Source organism: Solanum lycopersicum, chromosome 2, assembly GCF_036512215.1.
Source record: "Solanum lycopersicum chromosome 2, SLM_r2.1".
Classification (NCBI taxonomy): domain Eukaryota; kingdom Viridiplantae; phylum Streptophyta; class Magnoliopsida; order Solanales; family Solanaceae; genus Solanum; species Solanum lycopersicum.
This window is the reverse complement of record NC_090801.1, coordinates 70,858,006-70,878,774: the sequence shown is the minus strand read 5'-3', so window position 1 is coordinate 70,878,774 and position 20,769 is coordinate 70,858,006. Positions and strand designations below refer to the sequence as shown.

The following is a 20,769-nucleotide window of genomic DNA, read 5'->3' as shown; positions in this document are numbered from 1 at the left end:
ATTTAATGATTAAGGACAACGTAAGATGATGAAGTCGTCAAATCAACATTGATTTTTCTATGGAAAAATTGAAAAATTAGGGCTACCAACTACTATTTTGGGATTAAATGTGGAGAAGATGACAAAAATTAATCAAATAATTAATAATAAAAAAAAATGACACGTTTAAACTGGTTCATGACAATGAAAACACTTCATGACGCACCTTATGTGCGTGATAACAACCTACACGAGGGAATGGGTCAAAAGGACCCATTTACAAAGATATAAAATAGTTATATGGGGTGATAGGACACTTTAAAAGTTAATGTGTCTATATACAAGATAACTTTAATGGTGTTTTTATGTCTTTTCTCTAAATTTAACTCAAACTATAATAGGGGCGAAGGAACAACTAAATTAAGCTTTGTTGTCAGTGTTTGAAAATTTTTTATGGAAAAGAGTCTAAAATACTTTTGAAGTATTGAAAATGATACAAAATTATCATTCATCCACTTATTGGCTTCAAAATATCATTTTCACCCATAAATTGGTTTCAAAATACTTTTTTCATCCACCTATTGGCTCCAAAATACCCTTTTTATCCATCTTTAGGTTCAAAATTGATCACTTATTTAATGGTTTCAAATTTAAACTATTTAAATATTTTTTAAAATACTTGACGTTCAACTATTGGATATAATTTAATTTATTAATATTATTTATAAATCAACCCACTATCTACCCATTACTAATTAAGTTCCACCCAATTGACAAACTATCTCTAATATCAAAATCACCCTAAACACTACTAAAGTACGATAAAATTACCGATTCCTGAAAATGACATTCAAAATTATTGAGTCCGAATTGAAGCAATTAAATTTAGGTTGAGCCTCTTGTTTAGGAGGACATTTTCAATAGGATTTTGCTTCGAACTTGACTTCAAAATTTATGATTAAAGGTAAAGAAGTAGCATCTCTCGAATTAATTCATGCACTTTTAAATATAATTTTATAAATATTTATTAGTGTTTTAAATATTAAAAATTTAATATATTCTTTTTAAATAAAAGTTATCCATTAAGTAGGATCACATAATTGAGGCAAATGAATAATTAAGATGAACATAGTCAGACTTTAAGTTTATCGTAATTTTTATTTAGACACTCGAATCATAATTTTGATTAAGGACTTGAATGTATGATAATGTATTTCTATATACATTTTCGCCTCAAATTTTTAGAAACACTCATTTGTAGTAGCTTTCTTGTTGTGCATTAGTAATGGAGAGGGTTTATTAATTGGATGTGGTTTAATTAGTGATTGGTGAGTAGTAGATTGGTTAATAATTTATATTAATAAGTTAATTATAACACATAGTTGAGCGTCGTGTATTAAAAAATATTTAAATAGTTTAAATTTAAAATCTTTAAATAAGTGGTCAATTTTGAACCCAAATGTGGATGAGAAGGCTATTTTAGAATCTATAAGTGGCTGAAAAGAGTATTTTGAGCCAATAAGTGGATAAAGAGTAATTTTATACTATTTCTGATATAAAATATAAAACAAAACAAGGTGGAGGTGTGAGATAAAAAGTTTTATATTGTATTGGGTGAGACCTACATTTTGATCTGCAATGCACAATCTTGTGTATATTCAATTTTATAATTTTATTACTAAGAATATAAGTAGAAGTAAAACTTTCAGTTGTCTCACTAATAAGTTTTAATAACATATAATATGTATATTAAAAAAAACTATAAATTTTTATTTGAGAAAGGTATTAATAACCAATAATGAAGAAAAAAACATTACAAGTTCAGAACTATTATTTGAGAAATATTATTACAACAATAATAATAAAAAATAATTTCAAGCAAAAAAAAAAACAATTCTGGGTATGATTTTTATGCTTTGAGCTTGTGCGCCGAATTCTAAGACTTAAACACAACAATAATAATAAAAAATAATTTCAAGCAAAAAAAAAACAATTCTTGGTATGATTTTTATGCTTTGAGCTTGTGCGCCGAATTCTAAGACTTACACACTATGAATTTATGTCCTTAATTTACAGTCCGATGCGTATTTGGTATACCACGCCTTGAAGCTCACCCGTGACTAACACAAAAAATATTTTTTAAAAGATTTACATGTATCATCAATACAAAACAAATAAATCGATATAAAGATATTGTACATTAAAAAAAAAATTTACATTTAATTAAATTTCACTATATTATATATCGAATAAAAAATATTTTTGTAGGCAAAAGCAAAAATGGGCAAAGCTGAGATGACGAAAATCGCATTGCCGGCAGAGCAGAATAGTTGCCGATGATTTCAGCGGCGCACGTTAGAGACATCCCTCCCTCCCAGGAATTTCAAAATTTTCTTCAATCGGCAAAAAACGCGAGTACTCCCTTTTTAATCCAACCCGACCCCACCAAAAAAGAACCCCCAAATTTAAAATTCAACTCTTACATGTGATCCAACAACCAGGCCCTAATGCTAAATTGACTAATCTATAAGGGCTTCTCGTTTGAAAATTTGCTTAATTATTATACATTCAAATCGGAAATCCGAAAGACAGACGAGACGGAGAGTTGAAGCAAAATTGAGTGAGGAAATAGCCAAAGAAAGAGTGGAATGACGATGGACCGAGAGAAGGAGAGAGAGGTTGAGTTGGAAAGTGCAATGTACACCAACTGTTTGTTACTAGGGTTGGATCCATCCATCATCGGAATCGGAGCCGGAAACGGCACACCTCGCGTCGGACTTTTTCGTCATTCGAACCCTAAATTGGGCGAACAGCTTCTCTACTTTATATTATCTTCTCTCAGAGGTCCTACTCAATCCGCTAAGGTGATTGCTACTTTTCGACCTGTCAATGTGAACTTCTTAGCTCACCTGTGATTCAGTCTTATACTTCCTCTGTTACCATTGGATGTTTTTGTTTTGTTTGCTCACTGCAATATCTTTTCAGGATTTCGATAAGGTCTGGCCAATTTTTGATTCCGCACAATCTCGCGATTTTCGTAAGGTAATTATATACATGATTGTTCCTAAGTCGATAGGTCTTTTCACGCTGAATAATTGAACTGGACGCACACAATCTGTATAGATTTGTCTAGAATTGGACAGTACTAATTCTAAAAAAAAAAAATAGATTTGTCTAGAGTTGGTCTTCTTCTAGTGAAAGGTTGCTTGCTTATTTATTTATGGAAATCTTAGGTTGTACAAGGGATTATAAGTGAGCTGGAATCTCAAGGGGCACTGCCTAGAAGTAATTCGAGGGTCTCATCTCTTGCCACATGCTGTGGACCAAGGTTGGCTCATTGATAGCTGTTTAATTCATATACCGCTTTGGTTGTGGTTCATTTTAATTATTTGGAGCTTTCATTTGATTTTTCCGTATCTTGGTATTATGTCTTTTCTCTCTGTTTTATGTGTTGCAAATGGTAGTCCAGTGCAAGTTGATTCAACTCAGCAAGTAATTTGATCAGTGGTTAGTAATTGCATTATTGAAAATAGTTGTCCTACAGATACCATAGCTTCTGTAAGGGAGTAGATAAAAATTTTGAAGTTCGAATTGCACTAGGGTCATGAGCAAGTTCTTGCACCTGTGTCGCACTGAAATGCCCTCATTCCAGCCCATCCTAATTAAATGTCTTAATGAATGAGTGTTAATGAATTTTCTGGTGCCTTTGTCTAATTATTGAATTTCTGAAAACTTTTGGAGAAGGAAATGATTCCTCTTGTGAGTGGTAAAGCTAAATAGTAGATAGTACCTGCTTCGTTTTCCGTTGACACACTCATGTAAGTTTGATTCATACCCTATTAGGTGAAGTTTGCATGCTCATGTGTCAAGAGTAAACATTATAGCCACTATATTACTTAGTATTGATTATTTATTTAACATGTTTGCTGCAGATTTGTTGAACTTCTATGGCAACTTTCATTGCATGCTTTGAGGGAGGTTCATAGGCGAATGTTTGCTGCTGATGTTGTTTCTAACCCCTTGCCTGCATCATTAACAGATGTAGCTTTCTCACATGCAGCCACACTACTTCCTGTAACCAAGGTGTCTCTTCTGATTCCTTCCATCTGCTAGGCTTTTAAACAGGCACATTTTTGATATCAGGGGGTTCTTGTGACCTTGAATCTAACAGCTTTATCACCCGTAGCTAAGGTTTTGACTCGATTTTCTTTCCTAATGTGGAAGCTATTACTTGTATCACATTGGCAAAGTAGCTTACCAGTAGTCTATGCTTAGGCATTGTCTGTTTTCTTTGCTAGTCCCGAAGCTTTAATTCGTATGTATTGTAGTCAATATCACGATTCACATGAGAATTATTTCTAGTGGATGGATCTAATTGCTCTTCTATGTGAATAGGCTAGGATTGCTCTTGAAAGAAGGAGGTTTTTGAGTAATGCAGAAACAGCAGTTCGTAGACAGGCCATGTGGTCTAATTTGGCTCATGAATTGACAGCTGAATTTCGAGGCCTTTGTGCTGAAGAGGTGAAAGAAAATCTTGTCACCTTTCTTTGAGGACTTGGAGTTGGATTCTTAGCCCCTTATCCACAGCGGTAAATAATTGTTTCTGAGGATCCATCTTTGATCTTCTTTGTCTCAGGCTTATTTGCAGCAAGAACTGGAAAAGCTGCAGGATGTGAGAAATAAAGTAAAGCTGGAAGGTGAACTGTGGGATGAACTTGTATCAAGCTCAAGTCAGAACTCACACATGGTTCAAAGAGCTACTCGTTTGTGGGACTCTTTGCTGTCTCGCAAGAGTGCGTTCAATCACTATCTCACTTGTCAATTATATCCTAATAATACAATGCTATAAGCACGCTTTTGCAGAGTGCTTCTCTCACTGATCTTGCAATAAGTGTACTAGAGTTTTGTATACCTGGCACTTACTTGTATTATGTATATATATATGTATACAGATCAACATGAAATTCTCGCCTCTGGCCCGATAGAAGATCTTATTGCTCATCGTGAGCATAGGTATGATCACTTTCCATTTTCTCTTCGGTTTTAAAACCAGGCCGTGCCTTCATATTTTATTTTTTTAAAAAAATCATTTAGGTATCGCATCTCTGGTTCAGCTTTGCTCACTGCTATGGATCAAAGCCCTGTAGCTCCACCACCCCATTTGGCGTCTTCACATCAAGCTGTAAGATCACAAGCAGACGTGGATAGAGAAAAGCATGCAAGGAGTTCAGATTCTTCTCATATTCAAGTAGACGATAACACATTTTCTCGAGTTGATGAGAGAGTTGCTAGAGGCCATCCTACTGTTGATATAGCAGAAGTTTTGAGGCGTTGGACACATGCCCTACAACGTGTTCATAAGCAATCCCTTCAACTGGTATGATGATTCCTTTGACTCAAGATTCTATACGTCTTGTCAGAACTCTTTTTTTCTCTCCATGAATTTCAAGCTTAAAGTATCGCCTGGCAGTTTACATAAATGTTTGGAACAGTTCTCTTGCTATGTGGATTCAAGTGGTTCAGGTGAAGCAAAACCTTTTTAGGGTGGGCCTAAATATGGTGCAAGGACTTTCTACATCTATGGTTTTGCGATGTCACCGAGCACCATGTCTTCTCCTATGTTGGACTTTAGAAGTAGTTAATAGGAGAATGTCAATGTGTTACACAATTGAATACAAGGGTTTACATCTGTTTTTACACTTTAGAATTTATTTAACAATTTGAATGTCTTTGATTTTAATTTCATGCTTTCTTTCTGGTACTACTAATTCTTGCAGGCAAAAGCAAATGATGGAGAGGGTCCAGAGCTTTTGAGGAGTTCACATGATGGTGGTACTGGTGGTCATGCAGAGTCCTTGGCTGCAACCCTTGCCGAACATAAGCAGCACCTAGCAAGTATACAGGTCTGATATTCAGTCTAATTTGGTTGCACTTATGAACTATTATACATGGACTCTGGTGAGAGTATTATTATCAATGCATATAATTAAAAGAAAGCAAGGTAGTTGTTAAGCATCCAATGTGTGGCCTAGTGTTCAATGAAATGGATTGAGAACCACGAGGTCTCATGTTCAAATCCCAACAAGACAAAAAAACACTATGTGATTTCTTCCTGGCATACTCATATATAACTAAATTATTGAAAATATTACAATTATACTGTTGAAAGTTTGTGATGTGAATTCATTGATCTCTAGGTGCTCATAAATCAACTGAAGGAAGTCGCTCCATCCATACAGAATTCAATTTTAGAACTTACAGAAGAAGTTAGTAGTATTTCGTCCAATTCTTCTAGAACAGCCAATTTTCAGGGCAGATCACATTCCCAAGCACAGAGCAGTGGGAGAACATTGGTACTGTTTTGTGAAGCATTTTGTAAGACTTCCTTTTACCTTTTTGAAACAATAGAAAAACCTAAACTACAATATTTACTACAGGAACACAGGGATGATGAGGTAGCTGAGATGAGCTCAAGATTGTCATCCATGCAATTTGAAAAGACATCAGCTAGTCCCACTACTTTGAAGCTCCCACCTTTGTTTAGTGTGACGCCGAATTCTTTAGGAAAAGGTGGTGCACAGAAGCAACAGATCTCTTCCCAAACCAGCCAAATTGAAATTATGCCTGAGAGGAAGTCTCTGGATCAGCAATTTCTAAATAATTCCTTCGATAATTCGCCACAAGGTTTTTATCCTGCCTTCTGAATGCATACATTGATTTCTTAACTGCTATATGCATAAACTTATTATGAATTTTTGCAGATAATGACACAAGCTTTGTTCAAAATCTGAAGAGATCTGTCAGAGAAGCTGCACTTCGCTCCGAATCTTACTATCAGGGATCATCTCAAGATAGTCGTTCTGATGATAGTTCTGAGCACTACTTTGAGCCTGTCTCAGGGTTAGGGTTTTCTCAGCATGGAGATAGGGCAAACTTGCTGAGAAGAAAAAAATTGTTTGTGTCAGAACCAGATTCTTCATTTTTAGGGACTGGTGCACCGGATAGTCATATGAACATCAAGTCTGATGGAATACCTGACTTATTACATGATCTGCAGTCTGTGGATGACTATGATGGTTTTCTTTCAACTATGGGTTCAAACTCTTCATTTTCGGATGCACATAGGTCATTTTATGATTTGGAGGAAGCTAAGGATCAAGTATTTTCTCCTCCTCTGCTTATGGATGCATCATTGTTGGCAGATTCATATGAGGATTTACTTGGTATGTTTGTTCCAACCTTTTACCTGGTAGATCTATTTGACAATTTTCTTTTAGTTTTGAATCCATTTTTCTACAGTTCCCAATGCTATTCTCTGATGCTTAAACCTTCAGGCTATATCCCTAATCCCCGAGTCCTTTAATGGTGGTTCCATGCCATAACTGATAACATGGAGTGATGATGTTTTGAAATAATTTCCTAATCTGGACATTGCGTGGTGTCTAAACATGTTCCTTGTTAAATTCTTTCTTGATAAATAACCCTCTTTGGTCTCTTTCCTTTGAGAGAGAGCTTTGTCGAGAATGAGTCGCATTTTATTGCTCTCTTCGCAGGGCATATTTATTTAGGCTGTTCTTCTTATTTGTGTGGAAGTTTTAAACCTTGGTTTTCTTGGAAAGCCATGCTCTGTTCTTTGCTCTTGATCCACAAAGGCAACTTGTTTGTCTAAGTAGAAAAAAATCATTAGCAATACCACATGCATTTTTGACAAGCTTCCGGTTCCTCATTGATACTTACTATTGAAACGGAACGGTTTGTTTTTGTACCTGTCAGTAAAAGCCCTTTGTAGGACCCATCAGCATTTGCTTATGATATCTTTTGCAATGCCTTATTTATTGCTCTACCAGGCTATCGATAATTTAATGTGTTCTAATAGAAGTCATACTGTTGCAGCACCATTGTCAGAAACTGAAACTGCTTTGATGGAGCATTGAGATAAAACATTGGGTTATGTTGCTGCTCGGCTTTGAAGAGATTGCATGGAAGCTTGTACTGCCAGCCTTTCTGTTGTTGGAATACCCTCCTCATATTAACTTCCGTTTGATTGTGTGATTTCTTGTATTTTTCATGCTTCCAAGTGTCTCAGCCTTTATCTTTTGCATTTCATTTGACTGGGAAGAGCAGAGAGAGCTGATCGCACATTGCTCGGTAAGTGTGACCATGGCCGAGCCAAGATTTTGATGTGCTTACCCTGGTCCTGTCAATGTGAGCTTGTTCTTCTGCAGGAGACCGGCAGGACTGCTTCAGACAGTTGTGCGCTGTATACTGCTGGGTAAAGAAATTTTATCTTGCTCCCCATTGATTTTTTTTTGTTTACTCTGTAACAATTCAATCTAAGGGGAGCCTCAGAGTAACGGTATAGTTGGTTCCATGCTGGTTCGAGCCCATTGATGGTTGCATCAGGATAGGTCGCACACATTATATTCCCTTGGATCCCCAAGTCCCGTGTGATCACCGAATGTGTTATATACTGTGCTGTCCTTTCTTCTGTAACAATTCAATGGATACGGTCGAAGAAGTAATTTATCTGTTCGTTTGTTCTATAATATGGTATATATCTATTCAATTCCCGTTGTGCTTATTTTACCTTACGAAAAGAATATCTCATAATTTTATGTTTATATAAAGTTAAATATGTTTTTCCATAAAGATTGATATGTTTTATATTATGGAGATATATTTTGGATACTGACATGTCGATTTTGATAGGTTGGGGCCCGTATAGTCGGTCAGTAATTTTGTGGATAATAGGCGAATGACAGTAACTTCCACCGACTTTCCATGTGTAGATCCCTTTCTCTATCTGCTCATTATCTTCAATGAATTGCTTAATTCCTTGTGATAGGTTCCACTTTCATTTCTTACAGTTTTACATATTATATAACCACAAAGTCACACTGATATGATGACATTATAGGAAGAAATAGGAGTGTCTCCACTTTACTAAATGATTGAAAGCAAGAAACATAATACTGATATAATTGCAAGTTGAAACCCATGGAGGAAATGTTCAAGCCTGAATAAAGTAACAGTTGGATGCTGTTATGACTGTATATCATTGATTTGGGTTATCAAATTAATGGTTTAGGTATTGATTTAGAATTTTATGGTACATAAAAGCTAGAACATTTTTTTTTTGGTTTCAATTTTTATACCGTATAAATTAATTAATTGATAACTCGATCAATAAAGATAATCAAATTAATTGATATTTTATAAGTTCGGTAGCACATACAGATCTTGATAACCGACTCAACAAAATTCAAGGGTTATTATAATTGAAATTTAAGGGTTATTATAATTAAAATTTTGATGATATTACCAGACTTTTAAGCTAATGAATAGACACGTTTCTCTTTTTTTTTTCTTTCATAATTAACACAAAGATGCAATCCATCCACTTCCTTCTTGTGCTTCAATATCTCATATTTAACCCTGATGACTTACTTTTATAGTGGTACCTTTTCAAAGTCTGAGAAGGCGAGATTTGTCAAAATACAAAAAATGTTCAAATCTGGAGAAACCCAAAGGTGAGAATAATTACGGCAAGTGATTTTGTGGTTGAAATCTGTGACTAGAAAAAAAGAATATGACAATAAAATACTCCTCTTTCCAATCCCAAGTTCTCAAGAATCAATTTAGAACTTTTGCTATGTTGCAATCTTTTTTCTACCTTGATGTAATTATTTTTGTTATTCATTATATTAAGCTTTATAAATCTTTTGTTTGATTAAACATAGGTCTGTCGTAATTGTATTTTATACTAAAAATATATCTAAATCATTTTAATTGTTTTAGTTTTATAATTAAATTATAATATATTTCTCCTATAGAAAAGAATGAATAATTGATAGTGAATTTTTAATAATTTAGATTGATTAACTATTTGAACTCTTATTTTGTTGATGAAAGTTTCTCATTTTCTCGCCTAATATTCAAAAATATAAATAATTAGTATTTTAATAATTAATTAGTTTTGATTTCGATATGAAATCAAAAAATTTAGATATGATTTTCGTCTTGCTCTACCTTTATTATAATCATATGCTCTAATTATTATAATCTATGAAGAGAGAAAATAAGATAATTATTATTATGATTATAAATCTAAGAAGAAAGAAGACAAAGGAAAAATTAGAGAGAAAATGGGAAGCAAAAATCAAAACAAAAAAAAAAAAGAAGAATAATTGTAGCTAACCAAACACATCAAAAACAACAACCAGAGATTGGTTTTTGTCTATTTTTGTCTAATCCATCACACCCATTTTCCTATCTTTCCTCAGTTGGGAATGTTTTTAGATTTCGATCACTGAACCCCAACTATCTAAAGTTTCAATCTTTTTCATCACTCAAAATTATGTAAGCATTAACAACTCATTTTATGTCTGAGTGCTGTTTCTTTTTAATCTTTATTGACTCACTTCTTTTGTGATTCTTTGAAGGGATGTTATCTGGGTTCTTCCGTACATCATTTGCCCAGATCTTAATATTCTTTGACCTAGCTTAACAGGCCAGAGTCTCTGTGGACCTCAGCAAAAAAACAAGAACAAAGGTTTACTGCACCTCCCCGGTTCTTTTTTCTGGTTGACAGCTAGCATGGATAGGTAAGATTTTTCAGTTTCTGATTCAGATTATTTGATGCTTGTTTGATTATTAAAATAACTTTCTGCATCAGGGTTTCGCCTTTTGCACTGTTTAATTCACCAAGAATGCACCTTTTTTTAATTGCTAAGTGGAAGTGCACAGAGAACTCTCTTAGTGTGGAGTTGTTTATAATACAAATTACTTACTTTACCAAGTGAAAGAAAGAAAAGGGATTAGGTCACAAATGTTGATCTTTTTAGCTCTTTTCTCCATGATGAAAAAGAAGTTTGAACTTTTCTAGATTTCTTCATTTTACTTGCCTTTTTGTTATTGTTTTTCAGATGAAAAAGAGTTTTACTGGTCTAGACAGGTAGTCTGTGGTCTCATTTGTTTATTGGTTTAGGGGGTGGCAGATAAGGATTCGGGGTGGATGAGATCTGCACTGGCTTGCTAACAATTCATTTTGCTGCTTAGACCTTTCAGATTGATGAAAGTTCTGTTTTGAGGGTGTTTAAATCAGTAAAACATTACGACCAGAAGATCATATTTTCAAGTGATGATCAAACAGATACTTAATAGGCTCCCTAGAAAGCCTTCCAAGTCAGCAGAAAATCGCGATGGAGGAAGCTCTGCATCACCGTCCAATGCTTCAACTGGTTCTAGAAGCAGTGATTTGTCTACTGCGCAGTCAGGAAATTCAAGTGCCACTACTGTTTCAGGAGTCACTTCTTCAACTCTGGGACCAAATCATGGAAATAGGCTACCGCAGGGGGCAAATGCTAAGGTGAATGGAAGTGCAGCAGTTTTTCTGTGTGAGACCTTGCCTAGTTTTAAAGATGTACCAACTGCTGAGAAACAAAACTTGTTCATAAAAAAACTGAACTTGTGCTGTGTATTATTTGACTTTACTGACCCAACAAAGCACTTGAAAGAAAAAGACATCAAGCGGCAGACATTAATAGAGCTTGTTGATTATCTTAGTTCTGCAAATGGAAAATTCACAGAAACTGTCATTCAAGAAATTGTTAAAATGGTGTCTTCAAATCTGTTCAGGTCTCTAACTCCTCAACCTCGTGAAAACAAAGTATTGGAAGCTTTTGACTTGGAAGATGACGAACCCTTGATGGATCCCGCATGGCCACATTTGCAAATTGTGTATGAGTTCTTTCTCAGATTTGTGGCATCACCGGAGACAGATGCAAAATTGTCTAAGCGATATGTTGACCATTCTTTTGTTCTAAGGTTATTAGATCTCTTTGATTCAGAAGATCCAAGAGAAAGGGAGTTCTTGAAGACGGTTCTGCACCGAATATATGGAAAATTCATGGTGCACCGCCCTTTTATTAGGAAATCAATCAACAATATATTTTACCGGTTTATCTTTGAAACTGAGAAGCATAATGGAATAGCAGAACTTTTAGAAATTTTGGGCAGTATAATCAATGGATTTGCACTTCCACTGAAGGAAGAGCACAAGTTGTTCCTTGTCCGAGCTCTTATTCCACTTCATAAACCAAAGTGCGTACACATGTATCATCAGCAGTTATCTTACTGCATAACACAATTTGTGGAGAAGGATTGCAAGCTTGCTGATACTGTCATAAGAGGTTTGTTGAAATATTGGCCTATCACAAACAGTTCCAAGGAAGTAGTGTTCTTAGGTGAGCTGGAGGAGGTTCTAGAAGCAACTCAGCCTCCAGAATTCCAGCGTTGTATGGTGCCTTTGTTTCATCAGATCAGTCGTTGTTTGAGCAGCTCGCACTTTCAGGTGGGTAGTTCTAGTTATTTGGAATTTTATTTTATTTCCTTTGCTCTTTGTGTTGCTAATCATCTATGATCAGGCTTAGGTCGAAACAGGAATATGGTGTAAAGCCAATTTGCTGTTTCTTTCATTTTTGTTCCTTTGAGACAAAGTAATAAGTTAATTGATGTTAGCTGGAAAACTTGGATATATAAAGTGGCATACAAAAGAGTAGGGGCCCCATCAAAAAACGTGGTTCTTTAAGAATGCATCCAATCATCTACACTTACAGGGATGCGATAAGTGCACCCAAAATTCACCAAGAACAAAAGCCAAGTTCTTAACTTCACAAATTCATTTTAAATACCTTCAAATGTTCCATTCTTCTGTCTCCAAAGTATTATTGCAGGGTCCAAAGTAGCTGCATCCCATGCTCCACATCTTCTTCTCTTTCTTCTGAAGTCCATTGTGCAATTCGCCATTAACTATAGTCAGCGTTAATCAAGCTGATGCGCATGGCAGTGCACTAGTGAGTGATCTACATCCTTGCTTGACCATGTGCACAAAGTACCAGTTTACATAACACAACTTCCCTTTTCTCGGTTTTTTCAGCCATTACCTTACTTCGAACCAAGTGAACTGAGTATCCTTTCTGACGCGCTGAGACTCTAAAATGACAGATGTAAACCCCCTGCATCGTCTCTTTTCAAATAACCTGCAATAGTAGGACTTCTTACAGAACACTTCATTCCCTCTTCACTTCCATTTCCACGTGGCATGTTCCTACCCATTTCATGTTTTTGCTTTTGTAGTATGCCATTATGTTTTGGAATATCCTATCTCCACATCTTGTAGAGTTATTCTGAGCCTCTTATGCTAATAAACTCTGCTCTTGTGTCCTGTAGACATGATGAATCGTCATATCCTTCAAACTCAATGTGTTGTACATGATCTGAAAGGCAACGCTCAAAGTATCATTGCATACTACTTGCGCCTCTAAAAGCTGATCCTATTTTCGTTCCCAACAGTAAAAATGATGTTGTCGCTAAACTCTTCTCTCCCTTTATGTTGTTCCATATTCATGGGCCCTTTATGTGTGCCACTCTTGAATGCAATCACTCTCCTACAAAGCCTGTACCTTACTGTCTAACCTCCAAGGCCACCTTATTGGAGATGTGACCACCTCCCAAGTTCATTATATGAAATTTTATTCCATTGTCTGTATAACATTAGCCTTTTCAACCTTTTGGTGACACTAGCCGGCACATGCATGCAAGAATGGATGCTTGACAGAGTGTTGTTGATCAATGTCCCCTTGAATCAAAAGCTATGATATTGTTATCTTCAAATCATTGAACCTCTATGTAATTGGCAGTTTCTTCCTTCCCATTTTAGGGTCAAAGAAAAATCATTATTACCCATTTTTGGATGTTCCTACCATTGGTTATTCCTGGCATCAGTTAGATACACATCGAGATGTGTATTTTCAGCGGACATATTTTTCATTTAGAGTGGCCGAGTATATCATCCTTTGATCTCTAACTGATTTACTCCATTCATTGGTATAGATCAAACTAACAAACAGGTGTGGATATTTTCAAGTTGTGTTGAGAGCAGCTCACTGCCAAAAGATCAATGAGAAATATCAAGTTGAAGATGATTTTCCCTTCATTTAATCTAGTGCAAATTATTTTGCATCAAGTTTGTACTTTGAATGATGCTTGTTGAGGTTTGAGATTGATGTCAAAAATTGCCATAATTCTGGTTTTTGAAGCAACTTGCTTTGTTGTGAGGAGTCTTACTGTTGAAATTTGCTTTCAATTATTGCAGTAAATTTTAGCACAATAAGTTGCCTAGATTTAGAATGAAATTGAAATTTGAATTTCTATTAGGCGGTTTTAGTTGTTGAGATTACTTGACCTTTTTGAATTTTGTTATGCTGATTATGTTTTCAAGTTGGCTAATTAAAGCCCTTCTATGGTTAAGACATTTACAACACTTTTTTGCTGGCCATCTTATAAAAAATCCAACAGTGGTTCCAGTTGAATTTGCTCAAACAAAATCAATGGAGAATGTAAAAGGAGAATTAAGGTTCTTCAAAATCCCTTAAGGTCTTGAGCAGGAGAAATATGCTGCTCCTTATCAGCCTAGTTAGGAATGAATAAGACACTCTTTTTTCTATTGAACTGTATTTTCCTTCATGTGTTTGCAACTCCCTCTTTCCAAACATCCTAAAATGAAAAGGGAAAAATCTGGTTTGCCAGAGAGAGATAGTTGCTTTTCAGAAGTTCACTTCTGTTTGTGTGGGTCAACAAGCAGACTAAATTTACTGCATCTTGATGGCTTTTCCTCCTGCCGGATATAATGTGCTAGTTTGCTGTTTTCAGTTGTACCTCATGAAACAACTTGATATAAGTAACTGTACATCAAGTGATGGCACATATTGGCTAAGTTGTCATGGCTGTGAATCAAATAGAAAAACGATCAATCAACTGAAAAAATGGTGTGCTTGCTTGAAATGAGATGGATTGGATCAATTCGGTGATGTAACATCTGCCAATGCCTTTTTTTATTTTGTCTTTTCTCTAACTTTTTTTAACTTTGCATCTTCAGGTGGCTGAGAGGGCCTTGTTCCTATGGAACAATGATCATGTTGAGAACCTAATCAAACAAAATCATAGAGTTATACTGCCGATAATCTTCCCTTCCTTGGAGAAGAATGCTAGAGGCCACTGGAATCAGGCGGTGCAAAACTTGACATTAAATGTCCGCAAGATCTTCTCTGATATCGATTCTGAACTCTTTGAAGAGTGTTTGCAGAAATTCGAAGAAGACGAGGCCCAAGAAGAGGAGGTAAAGAGGAAACGTGAAATTACTTGGAAACGGTTAGAGGAGCTTGCTGGAGTGAAAGCTGCAAGCAATGAGCCAGTGCTAGTTTCTCATAAGATAACACCTCATCCACCATCTGGCTAGAGACTGTATCTTTGTTACTGTTGCTTTTCCCTTGATCAGCTGATCAGTACGCTAATTGAGAAAGGAGGTAATATCTCATTTGTTCATACACCAAGACATCCTGAATTTTTTGTTCCCAGGTCTCACTTTATGGTAACACAAATCAAGTTGGATACCAAGTCAGTGCTAATATAGAGGCAAGGACTGTTCCTACGGAATTGCGTAACTGGAGAAGCTCAAGATTTTATAGTCTGCTGTCCATGCGTGGCTCGAGTTCATTTGGTGTTTGCTTTGTTGGAGTTTCTAACGATGAGATTATAAAAGCGTCATACTTGAGGTATACGTCTAAAGTTCCTTTTAGGGTGCTGCGCTTGAATCTCTGTACACCGTCAATATATATGCTTTGACATTGCAGCTTGGCATGAAAGTATCCCTGTAGATAATCTTGAGAATGTTCAAATGAAGTTGACATAATTAAGTTGCAATGTTTCAAGTAGAGTAATTCTTTGGAATTCACACACTGCTTGCAATGAGTAGTATTTTACAACTTTCCTTTCCATGTGACTGCGTATGATCAATGATAGCTGATGCCTGCGCTGAAGGATCCCTTTTAACTTTCAAATTCCTCTATGCTGATGATGGACATGCTTTTTCAGTTGGTTGTACTATCATCATATTTTTTCAAACAACGGGTTTTAAGATATGAAAAAAGTAATCAAGTTCAATGCAAAAAAATTACTATTCAAATCATTTAAATATAAATAATTTAATTTTTTGCTAAAAAAGATTTAAATAATTCTGTCGGTCCATCGTCAACACTAACTAGAACTTGAAAAGTTAATCATTTATAAATAAATTATTTATTTTTTGCTAAAAAGAATTTAAATAATTCCATTCAGTCCATCGTAACAAACGACATGCACGCAACACTAACTCGCTAAGACTTTTACTTGAATAATCAAAAAATAGCATGTAAAAATCTACATTAAAAATTTAGGATAGAAAGTGAACTTTTATAGTAAGACTGTAAATAAAGACTGAGTTGGTATTAGATTCGAAATAATTTTATCCGATTTTCCCATTAATTAGTACTAGACAAAATTAATAGGCAGACGCCACAATTAATTTTCTAGAAATGCTGTTTCCCCACTTCACTTACCTAAATCCTTCAGAAATTTTTGATTCGCTATATAATTTTACTGCTACTCCTACTCCTACTACCAAACCATCTCCGTCCTCCCTTTTCCTCAAATCTCAATCCATCATATCCTCAAAAACCCTAAAACTAAAATTAATTCGATTCATATCGCTAATGTTCAGATCAATTTACTCAACGAATTGTTAGATTATTAATCTCCTGAACAAGAGGGTCTCTGGGGTTGGGGGAAGGAGACGTCATCTTTTACAGGGGGTCGGGGAGAGTGATAGCCAGAGCGGTGGAGCTAGAGGGAGGAGGAGGGAGTTGAGGGAAATGCCAAGCGTGGCCGTGAAATTATACAGTGTTTTCTTCAAGTTTATGTTAAAGCATCGGTTGCAGAACCGAACCCAAATCCCCGTTGATGACGCAAATGCCGGAACTTCTTTCGGCGTTACGTCACGTCCTGATGAGGAATCTACTGCAGCTTCCAATCCTCTTTTCACCGACGGCGTTGCCACCAAGGATATACATATAGATCCTACCACCTCTGTTTCTATCAGAATATTCCTTCCAGAGACCTCCCTTGGCTCTCCTGATTCCGATTTAAGGGCACAATCTAAATCTAGGGCTAAAGCTTCCAGACCCGATTCTCTCACAGGATCCGATCTACGCAGAAGCAGCTATGGTGCTGCTACGACTGATAATGTCACCGAAAATCGCAATAGAAATAGTTTTAATCATAGGAGAAATAGCTACGGAGGCAATGTGGATGATCTCGCTTTGAAATCTGAAAATGGGGTTTATAGAGGATATGCTCCCGCCGGTAAAAATTGCAGGAAGTTGCCGGTGATGTTACAATTCCATGGTGGGGGGTTTGTGAGTGGGAGCAATGATTCGGTTTCAAATGATTTTTTCTGTAGAAGAATTGCAAAGCTTTGTGATGTCATTGTTTTGGCAGTTGGATACAGGTTATCACCTGAGAATAGATACCCAGCTGCATTTGAGGATGGGTTGAAAGCTCTGCATTGGCTGGCGAAGCAGGCCAATTTGGCTGAATGCAGCAAGTCATTGGGCAACAGACGTGGTGGAGCAGATGTGAAAAAATCTGATTCCCACGGACACATAGCGGATGCCTTTGGAGCATCAATGGCAGAGCCTTGGTTGGCTGCCCATGGAGATCCGTCGAGGTTAGTTTGGCCCTATTATCTTATTCCATACTTGTTCCCTTGGTTTTAGTTTTTGACGTGGAAGCATTAGATGTGATCTTTTAGTCTGTTTTCAATGAGTAATTTTGTTTGTGATTTGATCAGAAATGTGGTCACATGTATGCTATGAAGAATGAAAAGGTAATATATCATTCTTTAATTTTGAATTCCATATTATAAGGTTAGACATTGCAAAACTATCCATATAAAGTAGGTACAGTGAGTAGGAAGGGCCAAGCAATATTTGAGACGTAAATGCTTACTTTTGGGACTCATGACTAGTGGAATCTTTACCTGCCAATTTTCTAGCTTTTTTCGTATAGTATCATGTGGTTACGAGTTGAATTCCATATAGAAGTAAGTGCATTTTGTCTTGTAAATGGGTCATGTTCATGTAGTCTTTTGAGCAATATTAGGAGTTATAATGTTAAATAGCTACTATATCCATTTTTGGAAGGGAAAACGTTTCACTAGTGGTTTTCTGTATGCTAATTTTCCTGTAATCCACTGATTTTGTTTGGTATGACTGGCAAATTCAATTTCTGAATAGAAGTGTTCCTTTTCTTCTTTTTCCTTTTTGGGTGAAACTGTAAGTGTTTTTGATGTAGGTCTTGGTTGTCTTTCAGTACTTGTTTTGAATACTTTTTGGATTTTTATCAGTTTGTTTCTCATCCAGAACCCTTGCACAATCCATGTGGGACAATTATACAACTAAGCACCTCCTCTCTCATGTAACTATATTTGTTCGTTTCAATTTGTTTGTCCTACTTTCCTTTTTAGTCTATTTAAAAAAGAATGACTTTTTTAGCAACTCTTCAGTTTCAATCTCCCCCCATGTCATGTTTAAGACCACGTTATTAAAGGACATTGTGGTACATTTGACATATCTTTAATATAAGACCAGAAGATTTCAAAAGCCTTCTTTACTTTTTTAAACTCCGTGTCAAGACAAAATAGGACAAAAAATTTGAAACGAAGGGAGTACTAATCAGAGGAATGTCCTTCACCAAATATTTGGCTCTATTATCATGTAAAAAGAATTTGAGTATCCAATTCAGAACCCCAAGTCAATGGGTGGAGTAGTTCAAGACCTTTATAAGCTGCTTTGAAAGCCCTTTAACAACCCATGCAGGGCAATTGAATAAAACACTTTCAAATTAACTTCTTCACTTACATTTGAAAATAAAGAGCTTCAGTCCAGCTTTCCTGCAAGATGAGTTTCCTCCATGAATCTTACGTGTGAGCTAACCAACCCCATAAAATGAAACGTAAGGATGAATAGACCACAAATTTTTTGTTTCAAAAGTTCTGCAATCCTGTTACGATAATGAGATGATATCCCCAACTTGGCATGCTTCTCTACAAAATTTTCCGTATAGTATGCGTATCATTTTGTTCTTAAACACACAAGCAAATTGGGTTATTTTTATAGGTGTGTTCTCCTTGGAGTGAGTTGTGGGGGAAACATAGCTGATTATGTGGCCCGAAAGGCAGTAGAAGCAGGCAATCTTTTGGACCCAGTCAAGGTGGTGGCACAGGTCTTGATGTATCCATTTTTCATTGGCAATGTTCCAACTCATTCTGAGATAAAGCTAGCTAATTCCTATTTCTATGACAAGGCAATGTGCGTACTTGCCTGGAAATTACTTTTACCTGAAGGAGAGTTTAACTTGGATCACCCTGCTGCCAACCCACTTGTTGCTGGTAGAGGAGGACCTCCGTTAAAACGAATGCCCCCAACATTGACAATTATAGCAGAGCATGACTGGATGAAAGATCGGGCTATTGCTTATTCAGAGGAACTCCGGAAAGTAAATGTTGATGCTCCTGTTCTTGAATATAAGGATGCTGTTCACGAGTTTGCAACTCTTGACATGCTTCTCAAGACCCCTCAGGCTCAGGCTTGTGCTGAGGATATTGCCATCTGGGTAAAGAAGCACATTTCACTCCGAGGTCATGAGTTTTCATATTGATTTGGATAGAGGTCTTGTACAGCAGCATCTCTGTGACAAATGCTACTCTCGATTTAAGGTTTAGCATTTATGCCTTATATAAGTTTCACGGCACATTCTTTTTTCCCTTGGGATGTTTCTTTTGTAATATAGATGTGATTTGCAGAAAAATAGGGGTTAGCTGAGTTTTGACTTTTGAACCACACATTCCTTCAATTTGAGTTAAAAGCATTTACGTGGTATCCTTGTAAACATTTTCCCTGTATCAAGAGATTTCTTTCATTAGCAGATAATGGAAGAGATGTATCCTGCGCTTAGTGTTTCGCTTTATATTTGATGGTTGGATTTCAGCAGTATTTGGCTTAATTTTTTTCTTTTTTACAGTACACTTGTATTTAAAAAGTTCTTCATGAGTCTCTATTATCAAAGGATATAGATAGTTGATTGTTCAATAAGAGCGAACATGCTTATTTCCAAATTGTGTGTGGTTTCTGCTGAAGTGGATCGATGTTTCCAATGGCCACCTGATTTCAATGTCAATTTGATCAACATTCCAAGCAATTGCGTAACAAAAACGGAAGACATGAATGTTTGCATATATTGGGAATAACGCTGCACTAAACTAATTTTCTTTTCTTTTAAAAAAAAAATAAAATCTACAATTCTTTAGCCTATTTTTATTTGTTTAGTTTGAAAAAAGAAAAGGTAATTCGTTATCTTATGTCTATTTTGTTTGCTATTAAGTATTATATTTATTTCTTTTAGTTTTTAAAAAATATATCAAATCAAACGTACACATATAAAGATGGATAGAAGGAGTGACATAATTAATGGACACAATTCTTTTTTCCTTAAACTTCCTTTCTACTTGGAAAGGTGAGTCCGACGATTTATTTTAGCTGCAAAATAATTAATAATCAAGTTTATATTCAAATCTTAAAGTGCTAAACAAATTAAGTAACAATCATAGATTTCAAATATTTTTATTTTAACTAAAATTTATGAAGTTATATGGGTTATATTTTTGGGAAATTTTCACATATAGCCACTTAAAAATAATTAATTATTCTCCATAGCTATAGTTTTATAATTACAATTTGTAGCTACATGTTATATGGAAGAAAGAGGCTAGCGAGATTGGAAGAGAGAGGAGAGAAGCGGAAAAGAATTGAAGAAAGGTGAATTGTATATATATATTGGTTAGATAATTGTATATAA

The 20,769-nt window shown here is 35.7% G+C and overlaps 3 protein-coding genes across 14 annotated transcripts; all 3 read left to right on the top strand.

Annotated features, from left to right (window-relative positions):
- The first annotated feature begins 2,161 nt into the window (after positions 1-2,161).
- Positions 2,162-8,628, top strand: LOC101250646 (AUGMIN subunit 6). 2 transcript variants are annotated; one of them, XR_739492.4, is made up of 14 exons: positions 2,246-2,843; positions 2,965-3,021; positions 3,213-3,307; positions 3,912-4,062; positions 4,375-4,500; positions 4,616-4,772; positions 4,932-4,992; positions 5,074-5,356; positions 5,757-5,882; positions 6,177-6,332; positions 6,417-6,663; positions 6,741-7,202; positions 7,873-8,127; positions 8,205-8,628. XR_739492.4 is itself a non-coding variant. In XM_004231759.5 (13 exons), exons 1-13 carry the CDS (start codon positions 2,628-2,630, stop codon positions 7,911-7,913), a joined length of 2,178 nt encoding a protein of 725 aa, XP_004231807.1. In that variant the 5' UTR covers positions 2,162-2,627; the 3' UTR covers positions 7,914-8,628. The 2 variants fall into 2 exon arrangements, 1 of the variants encoding a protein (XP_004231807.1); XM_004231759.5 differs by having other exon boundaries at positions 2,162-2,843; positions 7,873-8,628.
- A 54-nt stretch (positions 8,629-8,682) lies between these two features.
- Positions 8,683-15,772, top strand: LOC101250942 (serine/threonine protein phosphatase 2A 57 kDa regulatory subunit B' theta isoform). 11 transcript variants are annotated; one of them, XM_069294081.1, is made up of 5 exons: positions 8,683-8,764; positions 9,435-9,509; positions 10,422-10,583; positions 10,905-12,331; positions 14,918-15,772. In XM_069294081.1, the coding sequence occupies exons 4-5, from the start codon at positions 11,120-11,122 to the stop codon at positions 15,275-15,277; spliced, it is 1,572 nt and encodes a 523-aa protein (XP_069150182.1). In that variant the 5' UTR covers positions 8,683-8,764; positions 9,435-9,509; positions 10,422-10,583; positions 10,905-11,119; the 3' UTR covers positions 15,278-15,772. The 11 variants fall into 11 exon arrangements, with proteins under 11 accessions (XP_069150182.1, XP_069150186.1, XP_069150185.1 ...); XM_069294085.1 differs by lacking the exon at positions 8,683-8,764 and having other exon boundaries at positions 8,765-9,509; positions 11,047-12,331; XM_069294084.1 differs by lacking the exon at positions 8,683-8,764 and having other exon boundaries at positions 8,765-9,509; positions 11,038-12,331.
- Positions 15,773-15,923: 151 nt separating this feature from the next.
- Positions 15,924-19,868, top strand: LOC101251237 (probable carboxylesterase 16). The gene is made up of 2 exons (XM_004231761.5): positions 15,924-17,581; positions 19,032-19,868. Exons 1-2 carry the CDS (start codon positions 16,728-16,730, stop codon positions 19,570-19,572), a joined length of 1,395 nt encoding a protein of 464 aa, XP_004231809.1. The 5' UTR covers positions 15,924-16,727; the 3' UTR covers positions 19,573-19,868.
- The last annotated feature ends 901 nt before the right edge of the window (positions 19,869-20,769 follow it).